The sequence below is a fragment of the Microcebus murinus genome, chromosome 13 (assembly GCF_040939455.1).
Source record: "Microcebus murinus isolate Inina chromosome 13, M.murinus_Inina_mat1.0, whole genome shotgun sequence".
NCBI classification, from domain to species: domain Eukaryota; kingdom Metazoa; phylum Chordata; class Mammalia; order Primates; family Cheirogaleidae; genus Microcebus; species Microcebus murinus.
Window position 1 is genome coordinate 57,087,384 of NC_134116.1, and position 16,915 is coordinate 57,104,298.

At 38.8% G+C, this 16,915-nt stretch overlaps 1 protein-coding gene and 1 non-coding gene across 5 annotated transcripts in view; both read right to left on the reverse strand.

The window, feature by feature from the left end:
- MTRF1 (mitochondrial translation release factor 1) overlaps positions 1–12,203 on the reverse strand; it is a 42,122-nt gene extending 29,919 nt beyond the window's left edge. The window contains exons 1-5 of one of the 4 annotated variants that reach the window (XM_012764987.3): positions 11,946–12,203; positions 8,777–9,199; positions 2,669–2,760; positions 869–950; positions 564–671 (exon numbers count right to left, since the gene is read on the reverse strand). In XM_012764987.3, coding sequence (XP_012620441.1) covers positions 564–671; positions 869–950; positions 2,669–2,760; positions 8,777–9,191 — 697 coding nt within the window. In that variant the 5' untranslated portion in view covers positions 9,192–9,199; positions 11,946–12,203. Of the gene's footprint in view, positions 1–563; positions 672–868; positions 951–2,668; positions 2,761–8,776; positions 9,200–11,746 lie in introns of all 4 variants that reach the window. The other 3 variants (XM_012764986.3, XM_012764993.3, XM_012764992.3) reach the window with 3 other exon arrangements.
- LOC142875324 (small Cajal body-specific RNA 8) lies at positions 10,396–10,520 on the reverse strand. The gene has a single exon (XR_012922713.1).
- Positions 12,204–16,915: the final 4,712 nt, after the last annotated feature.

Sequence of the window (16,915 nt, forward strand, 5' to 3'; positions counted from 1 at the left end):
TTAGAACTCCTGGCCTCGAGCAATCCGCCCGCCTCGGCCTCCCAGAGTGCTAGGATTACAGGCGTGAGCCACGGCGCCTGGCCTATGTCATATAAATTTTTATCAACCCAAATAGAGTGGAAGTTTCTTAAAAATACAAATGTTTAACTTTTTTTGTACTGCCATAAAAATCGAACACATTATTGCCCACTTAGTCTAACTAATAATAGTCTCTGATTATAAATGTTAAAGTTTCACATAAACGATAAAGTTCTTTAGAGTAAAATTTTAACATATCTTTGGTTTGAATTCACAGAGCAGTGACTTTCAAGGTAAGGTAAACATCTATCTTTCACAAGGGAATTTTCTCTAATTCACATATTTTTCCTAGGATGCTTCCTTCCTTCCCATTCTCTTCTCCCAACTAACTCTACTATAAGCCACGTGGTTGATGAGCCTGTGTCACAGTGTCTAGTTGATACAGACCAAAAGTTTTTAAAAATGGGACAACATGGTTCTGATCAAGAGCACAAGTAAAATAATTTTTACCATGTTCTATGGACAAAATCCTGAAATATGCCTACCATAATCTGCTGGTGTGTAATTCAGAAGTTCAAATGTCCAGTGTTTATAGCATGAATAATTCTGGTACATGTCAAATATTTCTCGGGTAAATTGTTGGCAGATATCACCTAAAAGAAAATATAAAAAATATTCAGTCAGCACAAATTTCTAAGAGAGCCATCCATAGGTGTGAGCCCCTTAGGAAAATGAGGAATAACTATTTTCAGTTAAACACATTTAACAGACTTTTAAAGATACAGTGATATCAAATTAAGGTAAAATTTAAGTATTTTTTTAGATCACAATAAAATTATTTTATATGTACCTCCAGTAGTTCTTCCAGATGTCACCTCTAAAATAACATCATTTTTGTCATATTTCTCTTTTGGCACTAGATTCTGAAAAAGCTGGAAAAGCAAAAAAAATATCAGCATTGCTATGTATATTTTCACTGGCATACTTATTATTTCTCTATATAAAAGCCCCCATATCATTAAAAGAAGATCAGTTATTAACAAATATTAACATCTCAATGAGGTTAATTCTAAAATGCTGTAATAAGAAGATCTAATTAGACCTAAAATAGATGATCAACTCATGTTAACAATGAAGTTACTTGTCAGATTATCTTAATTTTCTAAAACACAAAAGTTTAGATCAAAGTTTAGCTCACAGTGTTCCATTCATTCAGATTTTGCCTCTTATAATTAGTTCTGAACAGTAGCTTCTTTCAGCTAATGAAAGCAAGGCTTTGAGAGAAAATGAAGACTTTTTACATGTGATTTCATATTTTCTCTTGCCATAAACGACAGCAGACACCATGCCACACCTTGCCTTTTCAGTACTCTCTCTATTTTAAGACTACGTTGAGGACTCACAAGATAAGGCTCAAATAGATTTTCTCAACTGTGACAAGGAAAAAGGGGGCTTTCTAATAGTCAAATTTTCTCTTAGGAAGAAAAAGGAAGCAATTTAATTGCTAATACAGGTCGTTCAAATCAAACTAAAAGTACCTAAGTGTAATGACTCTCCCTACTGCTAATTTCTTTTTTTCCTGAGACAAGCTCTCAAGTTGTTGCCTGGGCTGGAGTGCCATGGTGTCATCACAGCTCACTGTAACCTCAAACTCCTGGGCTGAAGTAATTTTCCTCCTTCAGCCTCCCCAGTAGCTGGGACTACAGGTACATGCTACCACACCTGGCTAACTTCTTAAAATTTCTTGTAGAGACAGGATCTCACTACGTTGCCCAGGCTGGTATTGAACTGACCGCAAGTGATCTTCCTGATTCAGCCTCCTAAAGTGCTAGGATTATAGACATGAGCCACTGTGTCTGGCCCCTACTGCCAATTTCTGAAATACTCCATCTCTGCTAGCAATTATATAGCCTGTGGGAGAGAATATTAGACTATGAGTCAGACATCCTGCTTCTGCCTTTGATAAACTGGTTAAATCAGTGGTAAAAATAACTGATACCTTCATTTCATCCCTCTAACCCCTAAAAAGACCCCTCTCCTGGATTCCCAGAGTAAGGGAGACTAAAGTGGGAAGATGGCAAATATGAGAGGGAAACACGATATATAGTACTGTGTTCTTCACTGTCTTTGTAAGGAAAAGAGACCATGGGTGAAGGAAATTTTTCCACTTCCATGGCTAGAAGATTTCAGCTGATGCTGATATAGTATCATAAACCATAACAGATCCTCACTAGACCTAACTAAGGATGTGTGTTAACCAACCATCTCTACACCCTTGGATTCATTCTGTTATACCTAGAGGGCAAATTTTCAATCCTTAATTGACACAATCACCATACTCCCACCCACCCTTCTAACACTTAAAAACCCCTGGCGCTTCCCCATGGTGAACAAAATTTCTTTATCAGCATGTGTTCTCTTGCCTGGCAAGATAACATACTAAGCTTTGAAATTTTTTTGCTCTGTGGGTCTTTGTTTTATTCTTTGACATCACAATTCCTTCAATCTCATTCTGCAGCAAATTATAGACCTAAATCCAGCTTAATTACTTTTCATAAAAGAACACTTAATGTTTTGAGCATTAGAGTCTAGCAAAAACAGTATTCCTTTATATATCACTATTGAGATTAGTCTACCTCCTTAAACGTACCTCATTGTATAACATGTTGATTTTTAGATCAATGGTTTGCCTTTCTTCCAATACAAGTTCTTGTAACTGCTTTTCATCTTGTTTATTTAGACCTAAAAAAGCCAGCAACAGAAATAATGGTAAAGTTTTTAAATACTTACAAAGAAAGTCTTAAATAGCCACCTCTTCTTTGTCTGCTAAGTTTTATTTCAGTTGGGAAGGCAAGAGATTATACAAACACAAACAATAAAAATAGTTAGAGAGGCCAGGCACAGTGGCCCATGCTTGTAATCATAGTACTCTGGGAGGCCAAGGCAAAAGGATCATTTGAGGCCAGGAGTTTGAGACCAGCCTGGGCAACATATTGAGTCCCTGTCTCTGCCAGATATAGAAAAATTAGCCGGGCGTTTGCGGCACATGCCTGTAGTTCCAGCTACTTGGGAGGCAGAGGCTTGAGAATCACTTGAGACCAGGAGTTTGAAGTTGCAGTGAATTATGATGATGCCACTGCATTCTAGCCTGGGCAACAGAGTGAGACCCTGTCTCAGAAACAAAACAAAACAAAACAAAAAAACGCTGGAGAGTGTCAATTAACAAAAATTTGCTAAGCATGTCCAAAAACTTCAATATGAAAAGTAGCACAATCTTGTCCCCCAAAGCTTGTGATTTGAACAGCTATAAGTAATTAAAGAAATCTGTGATTAATCAAACAGGTTTAAAAAGGGATTGGCGGCTGGGGGCGGTGGCTCACACCTATAATCCTAGCACTCTGGGAGGCCGAGGCGGGCAGATTGCTTGAGGTCAGGAGTTCAAAACCAGCCTGAGGAAGAGCGAGACCCTGTCTCTACTATAAACAGAAAGAAATTAATTGGCCAACTAATATATATAGAAAAAATTAGCCGGGCATGGTGGCACATGCCTGTAGTCCCAGCTACTCGGGAGGCTGAGGCAGCAGGACTGCTTGAGCCCAGGAAGTTGAGGTTGCTGTGAGCTAGGCTGACGCCATGGCACTCACTCTAGCCTGGGCAACAAAGCAAGACTGTCTCAAGAAAAAGGGGGGGAGGATTGGCTAATTAAATATAAACCCAATAAGGTAAGTTTTGGAGCATATCAGGGTGAGCAATTCCTGTTTAAGTGGTAACCATAACTTAGCACATTGTGATGTGTGTCCAGCATGACTAGCACTTACATTTTGGCCTAGAGTAGTCAGAAATAAGAACTCTTAAAATCTCTTGGTCAGGCACATGGCTCATGCCTGTAATCCCAACACTCTGGGAGGCTGAGGGAGGAGGATTGCTTGAGCTCAGGAGTTCAAGACCAGTCTGAGAAAGAGCAAAACTCAATCCCTACTAAAAACATAAAAACTAGCTGGGCATCATGGTGCAAACCTGTAGTCCCAGCTACTTGAGAGGCCGAGGCAGGAGGATTGCTTGAGCCCATGAGTTTGAGATTGCTGTGAGCTATAAATGACGCCATCACACTCTACCCAGGTCAACAGAGTGAGACTCTGTCTCAAAAACAAAAAAAAACAACAAAAAAGAAATCTCTCGATCCATTCATACCTAGTACACATTTTTTTTTTAGAGACGAAGTCTCAATATGTTACCTAGACTGTACTCGAAAGCCTGGACTCCAGTGATCCTTCTGCCTCAGCCTTCTGAGTACATGGGATTAAAGTTATGTGTCACTTTGCCCCATTTAGTACACATATCTTTATAATATCATGTGGGTAAATCTTAAATTCAGCTGATAAAATAAAAAAATACCATGTGGTTCAAATATAACACATTTTTGTAACATGTGCTTTATGAAAACAATGATCCTTTTCACACCATTTCAAAAGCAAAAAATTAAATCATGGAACCTCTGGCAAAACAAAGTAACAATGATAGAGTGGCCAAGTATGGTAGATCCTATGACCTTTAATTCCACTGCTTTAGAAGCCTAGAAACTTTACTTGTCAGTAGTGACAGATGCAAACTGAGGTAGAAATGTTTAATTGTTAATAATTATAATGAAAGTAGAAATTAAGAATCATAATTATAAAGGAGCACAGTGAAGGCTCTTTGAAATTCTTCTCTAATCATGGAAGTCATTAGGGTTTGGTGGGCTTCTGTGCCTAATTCAAATTTCCAACATGTAACACTATGTGCTAGACACACCAAGGATGATAAAACATGGCCTACGGACTCAAATGGCTCAGTCTGGTGGGAAAGGTGGACACATACCTATGATTACAATTTGTGATAAGGGCACTGACGACAGTGTGCCATGGGGGCATAAATGAGGGGACTTAACCCAGATATCAGCACTTAAGGAGGGCTTCCTGGCTAAGCCGTCATCTGAACTAATTCTCATTGTGGAACATCTGTTGCAGAATTGTAGTATCACCATTGGTACCACATTGTGCATGTATGCCATAAATGCAAATGTCTACTGGCTCAAAGGTGTCAGAAAAACCTGATTTACAGTCATATAAGATTATACTTATAGTCTATGATTATTTGCCATAAACCTGTAAAATCTAATCTAATCCAATTTCACTATATCAATAAAAATTTGAGAACCTATTATATCCTATATTGGGGCACTGCAGAAGATATAAAAATGACTGAGACATAGGCCCTTCTTTGAGGAACAGATCATTGGGTTAGGGTCTGAGGTTAAGACAATTACATAAAGGATCATAATACAAAATAAAGAAAGTTAACCATATTTGCTTTGCAAAGAGGACTGAAGCCAAAGTACGACATCCAAGCCCAACTTTGTAAGAGGACTGACTTTTAACAAGGTGAAACTGGTGGGTTAACAACGTGAGCAAAGACAGACAAGGAACAGTGTGGATATATCCAGGGAATGATAAGGTGTCTATTTTGGTTGGAAGGCAGAATATGCAAAGTGAATTAATATACTACACAGAAAGGCTGAGGTCACTCTGCAGAGGCTTTTAAATCCCAAACCAAGAAATCTCTATTTCCAGGCAATGGGAGCTACCAAAAATTTTCAACTGGTGAGTAATATGACTGATTGTACTTGGGGTCAGGTGCAGTGGCTCATGCCTATAATCCCAGTGCTTTGGGAGGCCAAGGTGGGAGGATCACTTGAGGTCAGGAGTTCAAGACCAGCCTGGGCAACACAGAGAGACACCTGTCTCTACAAAAATTTTAAAAAATTAGCCAGGTGTGGTGGCACATGCTTGTAGTCCCAGCTACTTGGGAGGCTGAGCCAGGATGGCTTTAGCCCGCGAGTTTGAGATTACTGTGATCTGTGATCACACCACTGAATTCCAGCCTGGGCAACAGACTGAGACCCTGTCTCTAAGTCTCTCATTAAAAAAAAAAAAAAATTGTACTTGGACTAGAAAAGCCTAGAGCTAGGACTACAAGCAAGTTAGGAGCTGATGCTGATTGTAATCATCTAGGTCAGAGATATAATGAAGATATATTAGCGGCAAGAATAGAAGGAGACTCGTGCAAGATACATTACAGAGGTAGAGCATATTGGACTCTGAATCATTGTGCAGTGGAAAAGAGCAGAGGCTTCGGAGTCTCATTGCTTGAGTTTAAATGATTGTTCTTCCCCTCACTGACTGAGCTGAGCAACTTCTGGAAATTTAACCTCTCAGTTTCCTTATCTATAAAATGGGGATAATAAAACAATTCTTACCTCATAAGATTACTCTGAAAATTAAAATGAGATAGTATTTGTAAAGCACTTAGTTTAGTGCTTGGCACATAGTAATGCTAAGTAAATGTAGTTATTATCACTATTATTATAGAATAACAGAATTAAAGAGCTAGCAGAGCCTTTAGAAATGATCTAATCCAATGTACTAATATTACACATGAGACAACCAGGGCTGAAAGAAGTTTTTTTTTGAGACAGAGTCTCATTTTGTTGCCCAGGCTGGAGTTAGTGCCGTGGCGTCAGCCTAGCTCACAGCAACCTCAATTTCCTGGGCTCAAGCTATCCTACTGCCTCAGCCTCCCAAGTAGCTGGGACTACAGGCATGCGCCACGATGCTCGGTAATTTTTTGTATATATATTTTTAGTTGGTCAATTGATTTCTTTCTATTTTTAGTAGAGACAGGGTCTCGCTCAGGCTGGTTTTGAACTTCTGACATTGAGTGATCCGTCCACCTGGCCTCTCAGAGTGTTAGGATTACAGGCGTGTGCCACCGCGCCAGGCCGAAAGAAGTTATTTTTAATTGATTTAAAATTCCAATTTAATTGAAAAGCAATTAGTAAGCCCCTACTATGTGCAAGCAACTTTCTCAAAACTAATTAATTACAAATTTAAGTGGCATTATTCAAAAGAGTAAAAAATATCCTCAGTAAACTTCCATGAGAGGTTCATGGTACCACTAATAGAAGTTAGGCAAACATGGCTTTGAACATCCAGGATTTTACAGATATAACAGTAACAGGCCTTCACATCACTTAATACCACCAAAGCTTGATGAAACAGATTAGTGGCTGCCCATATCTGGCAGGGATACACCACAAAATCACCTGCTTAAATAGCTTTTATGGTGTTCACAAAGTGTAACCATTACCACAACAATTTTAGAACATTTTCATCACCTTAAAAAGAAATCCTGCACCCCTAAGCCATCATGCCCCAAGTCCTCTTTCCCTGCCTAGTTAGAAAATCCCCAGCTTCTCTGGTCAACTTGCATAGCATCTACATCCGTGTGGGTCCCAGAACCTCCTTAGCAGGACATTCAAGACCCATCACAATCTTAACTGGTTAGTCCACTGTCGCTCTGCACCATAAACTACATGCTGACACGACTACACATTCTCACCCTTCCTTAGCTTTGGTTCATATTGTTTCTTCATTTGGAATGTCCTTCTTTCTTTTCTCACCAGAAAAATCATTCTTCAGAATCTAATTTAAAAGCCCATCCCACCCACCTCTGTCAGAATTAGTCATTCCCTTCTTTGAGCTACTAGAGTGCTTGATTTATATTGTGAATCTGGCATTTATCACATTGCCTTTCATTTATATGTAGGATGTCTCCCAAATTAGACAGTAAACTTCTTAGAGCTTAATGATCTTTTTAGCCCTGCTTCCTACAACAACGCCTGGCTATATAGTAAGCCCTCAGGAAATGCTGACTGAATAAATGACTGAATTAACCGGACTAGATTCTTAGAAAAAAATTACTTTAATTAAACATCTATAAGAAATCTAGAAGCAGTATTTAGTTACGTCCACCTTGAAATTCTAACATGGTAACCCAAGTATATACATATTCATATTTTAGAAGGTTCTAAATCTGAAAAATAGATGGAATCAATTGTTTTGAACACCTGCTTGGTAGTTTGTAAACTTCTGATGAATGGGGGTCTCGGCTGAGTGGAGATGCTTATTTGGTGCTTAAAGTAACAGCGAAGACACTTAGGCTTATTATTTGACAATGGTAACTGTGAATACTTCCAAGGTTCTAAGAAATCCAGTCAGCTGTTTGTCCTAGAAAATATCTCCATCCCTCAAAAATACAAAGTCCAAATAATCTAAAACTACAATTGGAATAGACATTAAAGAATATCTTCTGAAATTTCCCCAGAGGAATCTGAAAAGGGAGTAACTTCAAGATATATAACATGAAATATAAAGCTTCCTTCGTGGTTCCACTAATGTGTGGTCTCATCTAGGAAGCTCTACCCAATCTATCCAGACTGGTTTGAGTGTCCCTCCTACTTACTCCCATAAAACCCTGTGCTTTCCTCTAGTGGAGCAAGTGTCACATTGTAAATAATATTTAAATAAATACAGTCTCACTCACTAAGCCGTATAAGTCCTTGGATGGGGTAGGAAATATATTTCTGTGTCCCTGGTAAGCAGAACAGTACTCAATAAAGGTCTACTCAATAAATTAAAGCTTCTGAAAAGGTTAATACTGAGTTTACCAGACCTGAAGAACTTCACGGCAAGCTACACAAGGAGCCTGGTCACTTAGCATAGTTGATCTTTAGTAGCTAAAATACATCAAATACCCTGTATATAGAGTCCTGCCCTTTGCAAGTGTTGAGCTTATTACTTGTAGGCTTTTTTAAAGACTAAGTTCAATAAAGTTTTAACTTAGAAAATCTCATCCTTATACATACATATCTTTTACCTACTTGTACACATTGATTCTAATTCTTCAATTGCTTGTTCAGCCTCCTGAATTTCTTGGTAAATGGCAGCAAGTGGTGCCAACTCAGCATGCCTTCGGTTCAAGGACCTTCGATTCTCTTCATTTACAGAGGTATGCTGCAAACATTGTTCAAGTGTTTGGTACTCCTTATTCAGGTCCTCCATATATTTCTGTAGTGCTTTATGCTTCCAGAGCATCTTGGTGTCTTGATGACAGTATCTCCTGGACCAGTTCTTATTTAACAGCTGGAGAATCCGATTCCTGTTTGGTCTAAATACCCACAGCCTTGTATGAAGATGTATCTGTCTACATTGATGAGAATGGAGGTGGATGTAACACTGGGAGTAACCATTAAGAGATGGATGTCTAAAAAGCCAAACACATAGGTGACGACTCATCTCAGCATCTGAAATATAATAAACACAATCTGAAAAAGGCAACTCTAAAGATATATGGGCCAGGCATGGTGGCTCACACCTATAGTCCTAGCACTCTGAGAGGCCAAGGCGGGCGGATTGCTCGAGGTCAGGAGTTCGAAACCCTGAGCAAGAGTTAGGAGACCCTGTCTCTACTAAAAATAGAAAGAAATTAATTGGCCAACTAAAAATATATATAGAAAAAAATTAGCCAGGCATGGTGGCAGATGCCTGTAGTCCCAGCTACTAGGGAGGCTGAGGCAGTGGGATCGCTTGAGCCCAGGAGTTTGAGGTTGCTGTGAACTGGGTTGACGCCACGGTACTCTAGTCCGGGCAAGAATGAGACTCTGACCCAAAAAAATAAAAAAATAAAAATAAAGATATATGGCTGGATGTGGTGGCTCACGCTTGTAATCCTAGTACTCCGGGAGGCCGAGGTGGAGGACTGCTTGAGGTCAGGAATTTGAGGCTACAGTGAGCTATGATGATGTCACTGCACTCTAGTCCAGGGTGACAAGACCAAGACTCTGTCTCAAAAATTTTTTAAAAAATTTTTGTTTTAATTAAAAAGTAAAAAAGATATATGGCATAATAAAACTAGAAGGCGCTCCAAGAAATCCTGTTAAGTTTACTGCCTCAGCCAGCTCCAAATGCAGTACCAAAATAACCCACAAAAAAATCCCACAATTTTTCAAACCTCTGAACAATAGCATATTAAAATAACTGAAAACAGCAGTTTTCTACCCACCCAACATATATAATTAACTAAGGCAAATAAGTAAGACAGTAAGAGTATAACAAATATATCGACTGAATCAATTAATTCAGCTACTTTCTAGAAAGTATCCAGAGTCTAGAATTGAGTGTGTAAACAAGCACTTGAAAGCTATGAAATAATCCTGCAAACTTTAGGTGGTTCACATAGTCATACATTCCAAAGCTTTAAGAAAACACTGACTACTTTGTCTAATTCTTTACTTTTAGGTATCCAGATGTCCAAGGAAGTCAAATAACTTAACCAGGACTATTGATGCAGCCACATAGAAAAACAAGTCAGTATTATATAGAATGCAAGTTGCCTGTTCAGGGCTCAGTACTTTTTATTCTCAATCCTGCAATCACTTTTAAAAGGTGATTAGTAATCTATGTACAAAAAAGTGTATATAGTACTTTTTGTTTTCTTTTAAACTGTCTGCCCTGCGTCTGCCCGTTATGATTTCATTCAATTCATCCCGGTCATCAAAAGGCAGTTTATTTTAGAGAGGTATGGTGACAGCACTACTTCAGCCCAATTTGTGTATCAGCCTCCCAACAGAGTGCTTTTTAAAAAGAAAACTAAATAAGAAACACACCAAAATGTTAATAAGATAATCTCTAGTTGTGGGATTATGGATACCTTTGCTTGCTTTCTGTTTTTTCTACTTTTTACTGTTTTCCAAGCCTTCTATACATATAGCACGTATCACATTTATAATCAGAAAAAAAGGTTACTTTAAAAAATTACAGGTTAGGTGAAATTGGCTGTGTACAAAAATTATCTGTTATCCTCCTCCCCTCGAACAGAAATAATCAAGAGCTAACAAAAGCACACAATGGTTTTATTGAGTAGAAAACAAAAAATATAAAGTGTTCTAAGAAAAACACTTTGCCCTTAAAATTCCCAGGTTCAAAGTTGAAATAAGGGTCAAAATTTATTAGAATCAGGCCGGGCGCTGTGGCTCACGCCTGTAATCCTAGCTCTTGGGAGGCCGAGGCGGGTGGATTGCTCAAGGTCAGGAGTTCAAAACCAGCCTGAGCAAGACCCCGTCTCTACTATAAATAGAAAGAAATTAATTGGCCAACTGATATATATATAAAAAAATTAGCCGGGCATGGTGGCACATGCCTGTAGTCCCAGCTACCCGGGAGGCTGAGGCAGAAGGATCACTGGAGCCCAGGAGTTTGAGGTTGCTGTGAGCTAGGCTGACGCCACGGCACTCACTCTAGCCCGGGCAACAAAGTGAGACTCTGTCTCAAAAAAAAAAAAAAAAAAAAAAAATTTATTAGAATCAATCTTTACTGTCTCCAATGTTTCTCCTACTTTAGGACGTGCATTCATATATTAGTTCATTTGACCACTATAGGTATGTTAATTTTGGATTATTGCCTAGGAAATAAAATATTCAGAATGATCTCTAAAATAGTCAAAGATTCCCGGGTCCTACTGATACATTTTAAAATACTAAATCACATCTGGAAAAGAATGCACCAATGCCCAGCAGCCATAAATGTTACACTCCCCCAGCAGAAGTTTCTCTGAGTTTTTAAATCTAGTTTCAAGCACATCAGAGGAGGTGTGTCTATTTTTATAACAGACAGAATAAGAGGATGACAAACTGATTTTTGTTAGAATACTTCTAGCTAAAATCCACCTTAGGAATAGTAGGAGAATGACTAATTCTCAAGGTCATGAACCTCAACATGAAGGGAAAAACCCAAAACTTTTACTCTCCAGGGTTAACTATATCTGAGAGCAGCAAGACGTCTCCATCACTCACCATAGTAACAGTATTACTCTGATACCTTAGGAAAAATTCTGTGTCGGCGTGTCAGAAGTGGCAATAAGTGGGCGCTGGAGTAGCACGTGCAAACCATATTGTGTAACTCAGTATATGAAGTGATTCCATAAGGAAGCAACAGAGGGAAAAATAAGAAAAGCAAAAGGTCCTTGTAAGATCGGGAAAAAATTATGAGTACCTATGAAAAAGAAGAAAGGACGTTAGCTCGCCTGTCTGAGGTCAGAACCTTACCAGACCCGCTACATTTCAGGCTGACAGACCCGGAATCACTTTTACTTCCGGGTACACTCCTTCCGGGTTAACGCTTGCTCCTGGCTCTTCCTCCGTCACGACCGTTTTCCAACGGAAAAATCCTTGGGTGTGCTTAACAATCAGCTAAAAATGACAAAAATTAGCTAAATGAGAAAAATGACAGAGAAAAGTGAGACTACTACGCCAAGCTGATCCGGAGCTGGAGCCGCAAGGCACGGGTGGAGATTGTGGGAGGGATAGAGGTGCCGCGGGGGAAATGAACCGGTGAACCACAACTCCCAGGAGCTCCCACCAAGGAACTCCCAGACTGCCAGGGAGTCTGGGAGTTGTGGTTCATCCCGCGACTGGCTGGCCCACCGTCCCCTCTCGCTGCCTCCCACCTCGCCCCGCGAAAGGTGGACTTTGGTTTTCAGTTACATGCAAACCCAGGAGAGAGAGTCTGTACAGTTTTGATTAAGAGATCAAGATTTGTGGCCCGATGCGGTGGCTCACGCCTGTAATCCTAGCACCTGGGAGGCCGAAGCGGGTGGATCGCTCAAGGTCAGGAGTTTGAAACCAGCCTGAGCAAGAGCGAGACCCCGTCTCTACTGTAAATAGAGAGAAATTAATTGGCCAACTAATATATATAGAAGAAATTAGCCGGGCATGGTGGCGCATGCCTGTAGTCCCAGCTACTTGGGAGGCTGAGGCAGCAGGATTGCTTGAGCCCAGGAGTTTGAGGTTGCTGTGAGCTAGGCTGATGCCACCGCACTCACTCTAGCCTGGGCAACAAAGGGAAACTGTCTCAAAAAAAAAAAAAGAGAGAGAGAGAGATCAAGATTTGTAATATATCATATGGGAAATTACAGTAATTTCCTTATATTATATATTATGAGCTCCTAAAGCAATGGTTTCTGTATTTCTTTTAATAAATACTCTTTTTTCATCTTTCAATGATTTAGGGGATTCTGCACGTTAATTGCTATACTTTCAGCTTCCATTTCTTCAGAAAATACCTAATGACTAAAGGAGATTACAAATTTGTATTTTTAGGCCCGGGCGCAGTGTCTCACACCTGTAATCCTAGCACTCTGGGAGGCTGAGGTGGGCTGATTGTTTGAACTCAGGAGTTCTAGACTAGCCTGAGCAAGAGTGAGACCCCATCTCTACTAAAAATAGAAAGAAATATATATTAAAAAAAAGAAATTAATTGGCCAACTAAAAATATATAAAAAATTAGCCAGGCATGGTGGCATGCCTATAGTCCCAGCTACTCAGGAGGCTGAGGCAGGAAGATCGCTTGAGCCCAGGAGTTTGCTGTGAGCTGGCTGACACCACAGCACTCTAGCCCAGGCAACAGGGTGAGACTCTGTCTCAAAAAAAAAAAAAAAAAAATTGTATTTTTAAAGGTCATAATAAAATCTCAAAAATAAGAGACTATGTATTTCCACTCTACAAGTTAGAGATTTTACAGAATTGCATGTACATATGGACTTTAGGGGCTCAACCTAGGTTTCAGTTGTGATTAAAGAATATTAGGGTGGAAAGCCTAATAGGTGCTCATGGCACGGGTGGAGAAATATTGCTTACACAGAAATTAATATATAAAAGTAAAAAAGTTTATTTTATCCTTCTTAGAAGCTAGAGAGAGTGTGGGGGGGGTGGCAACCCAAAGAAAGAGAAGGGAGATGCCAGCAGTGAGGCCAAGTTGCTTGCTGCTTTTAAGGGGGACAAAGAGAAAAAAAAGTAGCGATGGCTGTCAGGTGATAACAAAAGGGGCAGCAGGTAGTGTTAGGGGGGAGGAGTTTAAGGCTTCAATATATAAATTTTGAATATGAACATGAACAATAGGAATATAAACAATAGCAGTAAGGCTTATTATTTAAAGAGAACAAAGCATTATATTTAATACTTAGGTTTTATAGCTGCAAACACAAATCAAAATAAAGAATTAAAGAACTTTCTTTCTTTGATAATTTACGAGAATGATTATGTAGATCCCTTGGAATTTGTTCTCTACTGGAACATAAGCTCCATGTGGGCAAAGATTTTTGTCTTTTCTGTTTATTGCTAAATCTTCATACCTAGAATAGTAAATAGCATATAACTGGTGTTCAATATTTTATTTATTGAATGAATGATTGAATCTTTTCTGTTTTGGGAGGAGGGAGGCCACTATATCAGAGCTCAGGAGCCCCAGATCATTAGGACAGATTGCCATATTGAATCTTGGCTTTATCACTTACTAAGTCTTTTACCTTGGACAAGTTGCTTGAGCTCTCTGTGCCTTAGTTTTCTGCAAAATGGGTATTTTAGGGTTGTTGTGAGGATTATATGAATTAATAGGGTTAAAACATTTAGCGTCTAGTATGTAGTTGGTAGAAGTAGGTACCATGATGAAGGTAATAAATGTTAGATATCATTTTGTATGTATGGCTAGTTTTCCTTTTTATGTATGTGATATTAACCTAAGAAAATATTCTGTAAATTTAGTAATATGGAATATTTTTGCTTTTACTTCTGAGAAAGAAAAATTGAGGCACAGAGATTGAAGGACTTGTAAATGTGATAGCCAAGGGCTGTATCCCACTGGAATATTCAAAGTAGACTATTATGTTGGCATATTCCTGGAATTGTTTAATTGGCTTTTTATTGAAAGGGGTGGCCTTGCAAAAATAACAAGAAAATACCTAATCCTACAATTTCCCCAGTAACAGTTAAAGAGCAATCCTATGAGTCCTCTAACTAACAGGTACCCTGCAGGATTTCTGTTTTGCACAACGTCTAAAAAGAGCTTCATGGACAGAAAAGAGATGTAAATCTCTCCTTTCAAAATTGCTTTTTAAGAATTTGCTTCTACAGAGTTCCTCAGTAAACAGCCTAAGAACAAGCTATAGCCTCAACCATATCTCAAGGACAGAGTCACATCTCCTGTGATAATCTCTTCTCCAAGGGAAGGCAGTAGACCAATTCTTGGGCTTTGATAGCTTTGCAGATTTTGTTATCTACTGTTATAGTCCAAAGTGTGAGAAAAGACCACCTTAGAAACAACACATGCTGAAACCAATCTTACCTCAGGCTAATTGATATAAAGCGTAAGTTCCTATGGCACACTTCTGGCCATGAAAACATCACCAAACTTTTAAATAATACTTCTAATATTAAATATTAGCTCAAAATACTTCTAATATTAAATATTGAGATAACTGTGAGCTATACATACATTTAAGAAAGATGAATAAAAACAAGTAAGCTAAATTTTTATCCAGTTATTCCAGTTCTGAGTCACAGGTGAGCAGAGTATATCCCAGCAGCTCAGGGGACAACGTGGGAACCGGCCCTGGCATGGTGGCATTCATCACAGGGTGCACTCACACACGGCCACATTCACTCAGACTGGGACAACGTAGACATGACAATAAACCTAACAGGTATATCTTTGAGATGTGGGATGAAATCAGAGTACTTGGAGCAAACCCAGTAAGACAAGGGAAGAACATGAAATGGGATTTTAATCAGATATATTTTTCTACAGAAAAAATGAAATCAGGAATTATTTAGCAATGTAATACAAAATTCAAACTGTCCCTAACGAGGAAAAGAAATGTCAAAGCAAAGGTTGTTCCATTTGTATTCTTATAAACTATGTTCTTTGGAAGAAGCAGACTATGAGGATGATGTGAACTAAAGTAAAATTGTAAGGCTCACCACCCCACCCCCCATCGGCTGACCGAATGGACCACCTCGTAGTCAAAGGAATCTCTTAAAACTAAACTGTCTGCCTGGAGGAGGGTGGTCAGACCTGTCTCATCATGCTCCACTCCCTTCGTGGGGACATCTTTTGTAACCCATTAACAGGCCTAAGATGGTATGCAAGACAAACCTACAGGTCCTCAGTTTACACAACAAATCTATGTCTAGTGGCTTATCTCTGATAACAGCTCCTTATGTTAAAACATTCCAAGCCTTTAGACAAAGCTTCACATCTTTTACCAATTACAATCCAAAGAATCTTTAAACCCACCTATAACCTGTAAGCCACCCCTCCTCGAGATGTCCCACCTTTTTGGGCCAAACCAAGGTATGCCTCCCATATATTGATTTATGACTTTACCTGTAACCCCTGTCTCCCTGAAATGTATAAAAACCAAACTGTAACACAGTCACTTCAAGTCCACTTGCCCAAGGGCTCCTGGGAGGGGTTCCAGGTCATCGTCCTCAAATTTGGCTCAGAATAAATCTCTTTAAAGTTATTTTACAGAGTTTGGCTTTTTTCCGTTGACAATGAAAAGGCAGCATTTCTTCTTTTCACGTATTCATACTAGTTGTCAAAATTTTTCTTTTTTTTCTATTTTTCTTTATATATTAAACTTTGTTTAATTTTACAAATTTAAATTATTTTCTTTTCTTTTTAATCCATCCTAGTTTGTCCTAAGTCAAATATTTTTAGCTTGGAAAAAAATGCTAAGAAATGCGCCACCTGTTGGCACTATTGAAAATTTTATTAACAGGTCAGAGACCTTTAAGAGGCCTTGAAAAATCAACCTATCTTCCTTTCACTATTGATAAAAGAAAAAGGAAAAGCAGTTTGAAACTAATGAATCCTGAAAACTCCCATTCCCCCCTAAACAATAGTAGTATTAGCCTAAGTTGAAGTCTGCTTTGTTAACAAGATCCATTTAGTGTCTCCTACAACTTGGTCATTTTAACTCCATCCATTAATCTAAATACCATGCCAAAAATTTTTCTTAAATCATTTACTTCAGTTTTGAATTATACATTTTCAAATCTTCCATTCAATAAATTTTATTTTTTCATCTTTTTCTCCTGACAGTAGTCTTCAAATACCCTTTAGCATTAAAGTGTTTTCCAATTTAGATCCAAAGTGGTTTACATTGAGATATGCAATGTAATCTA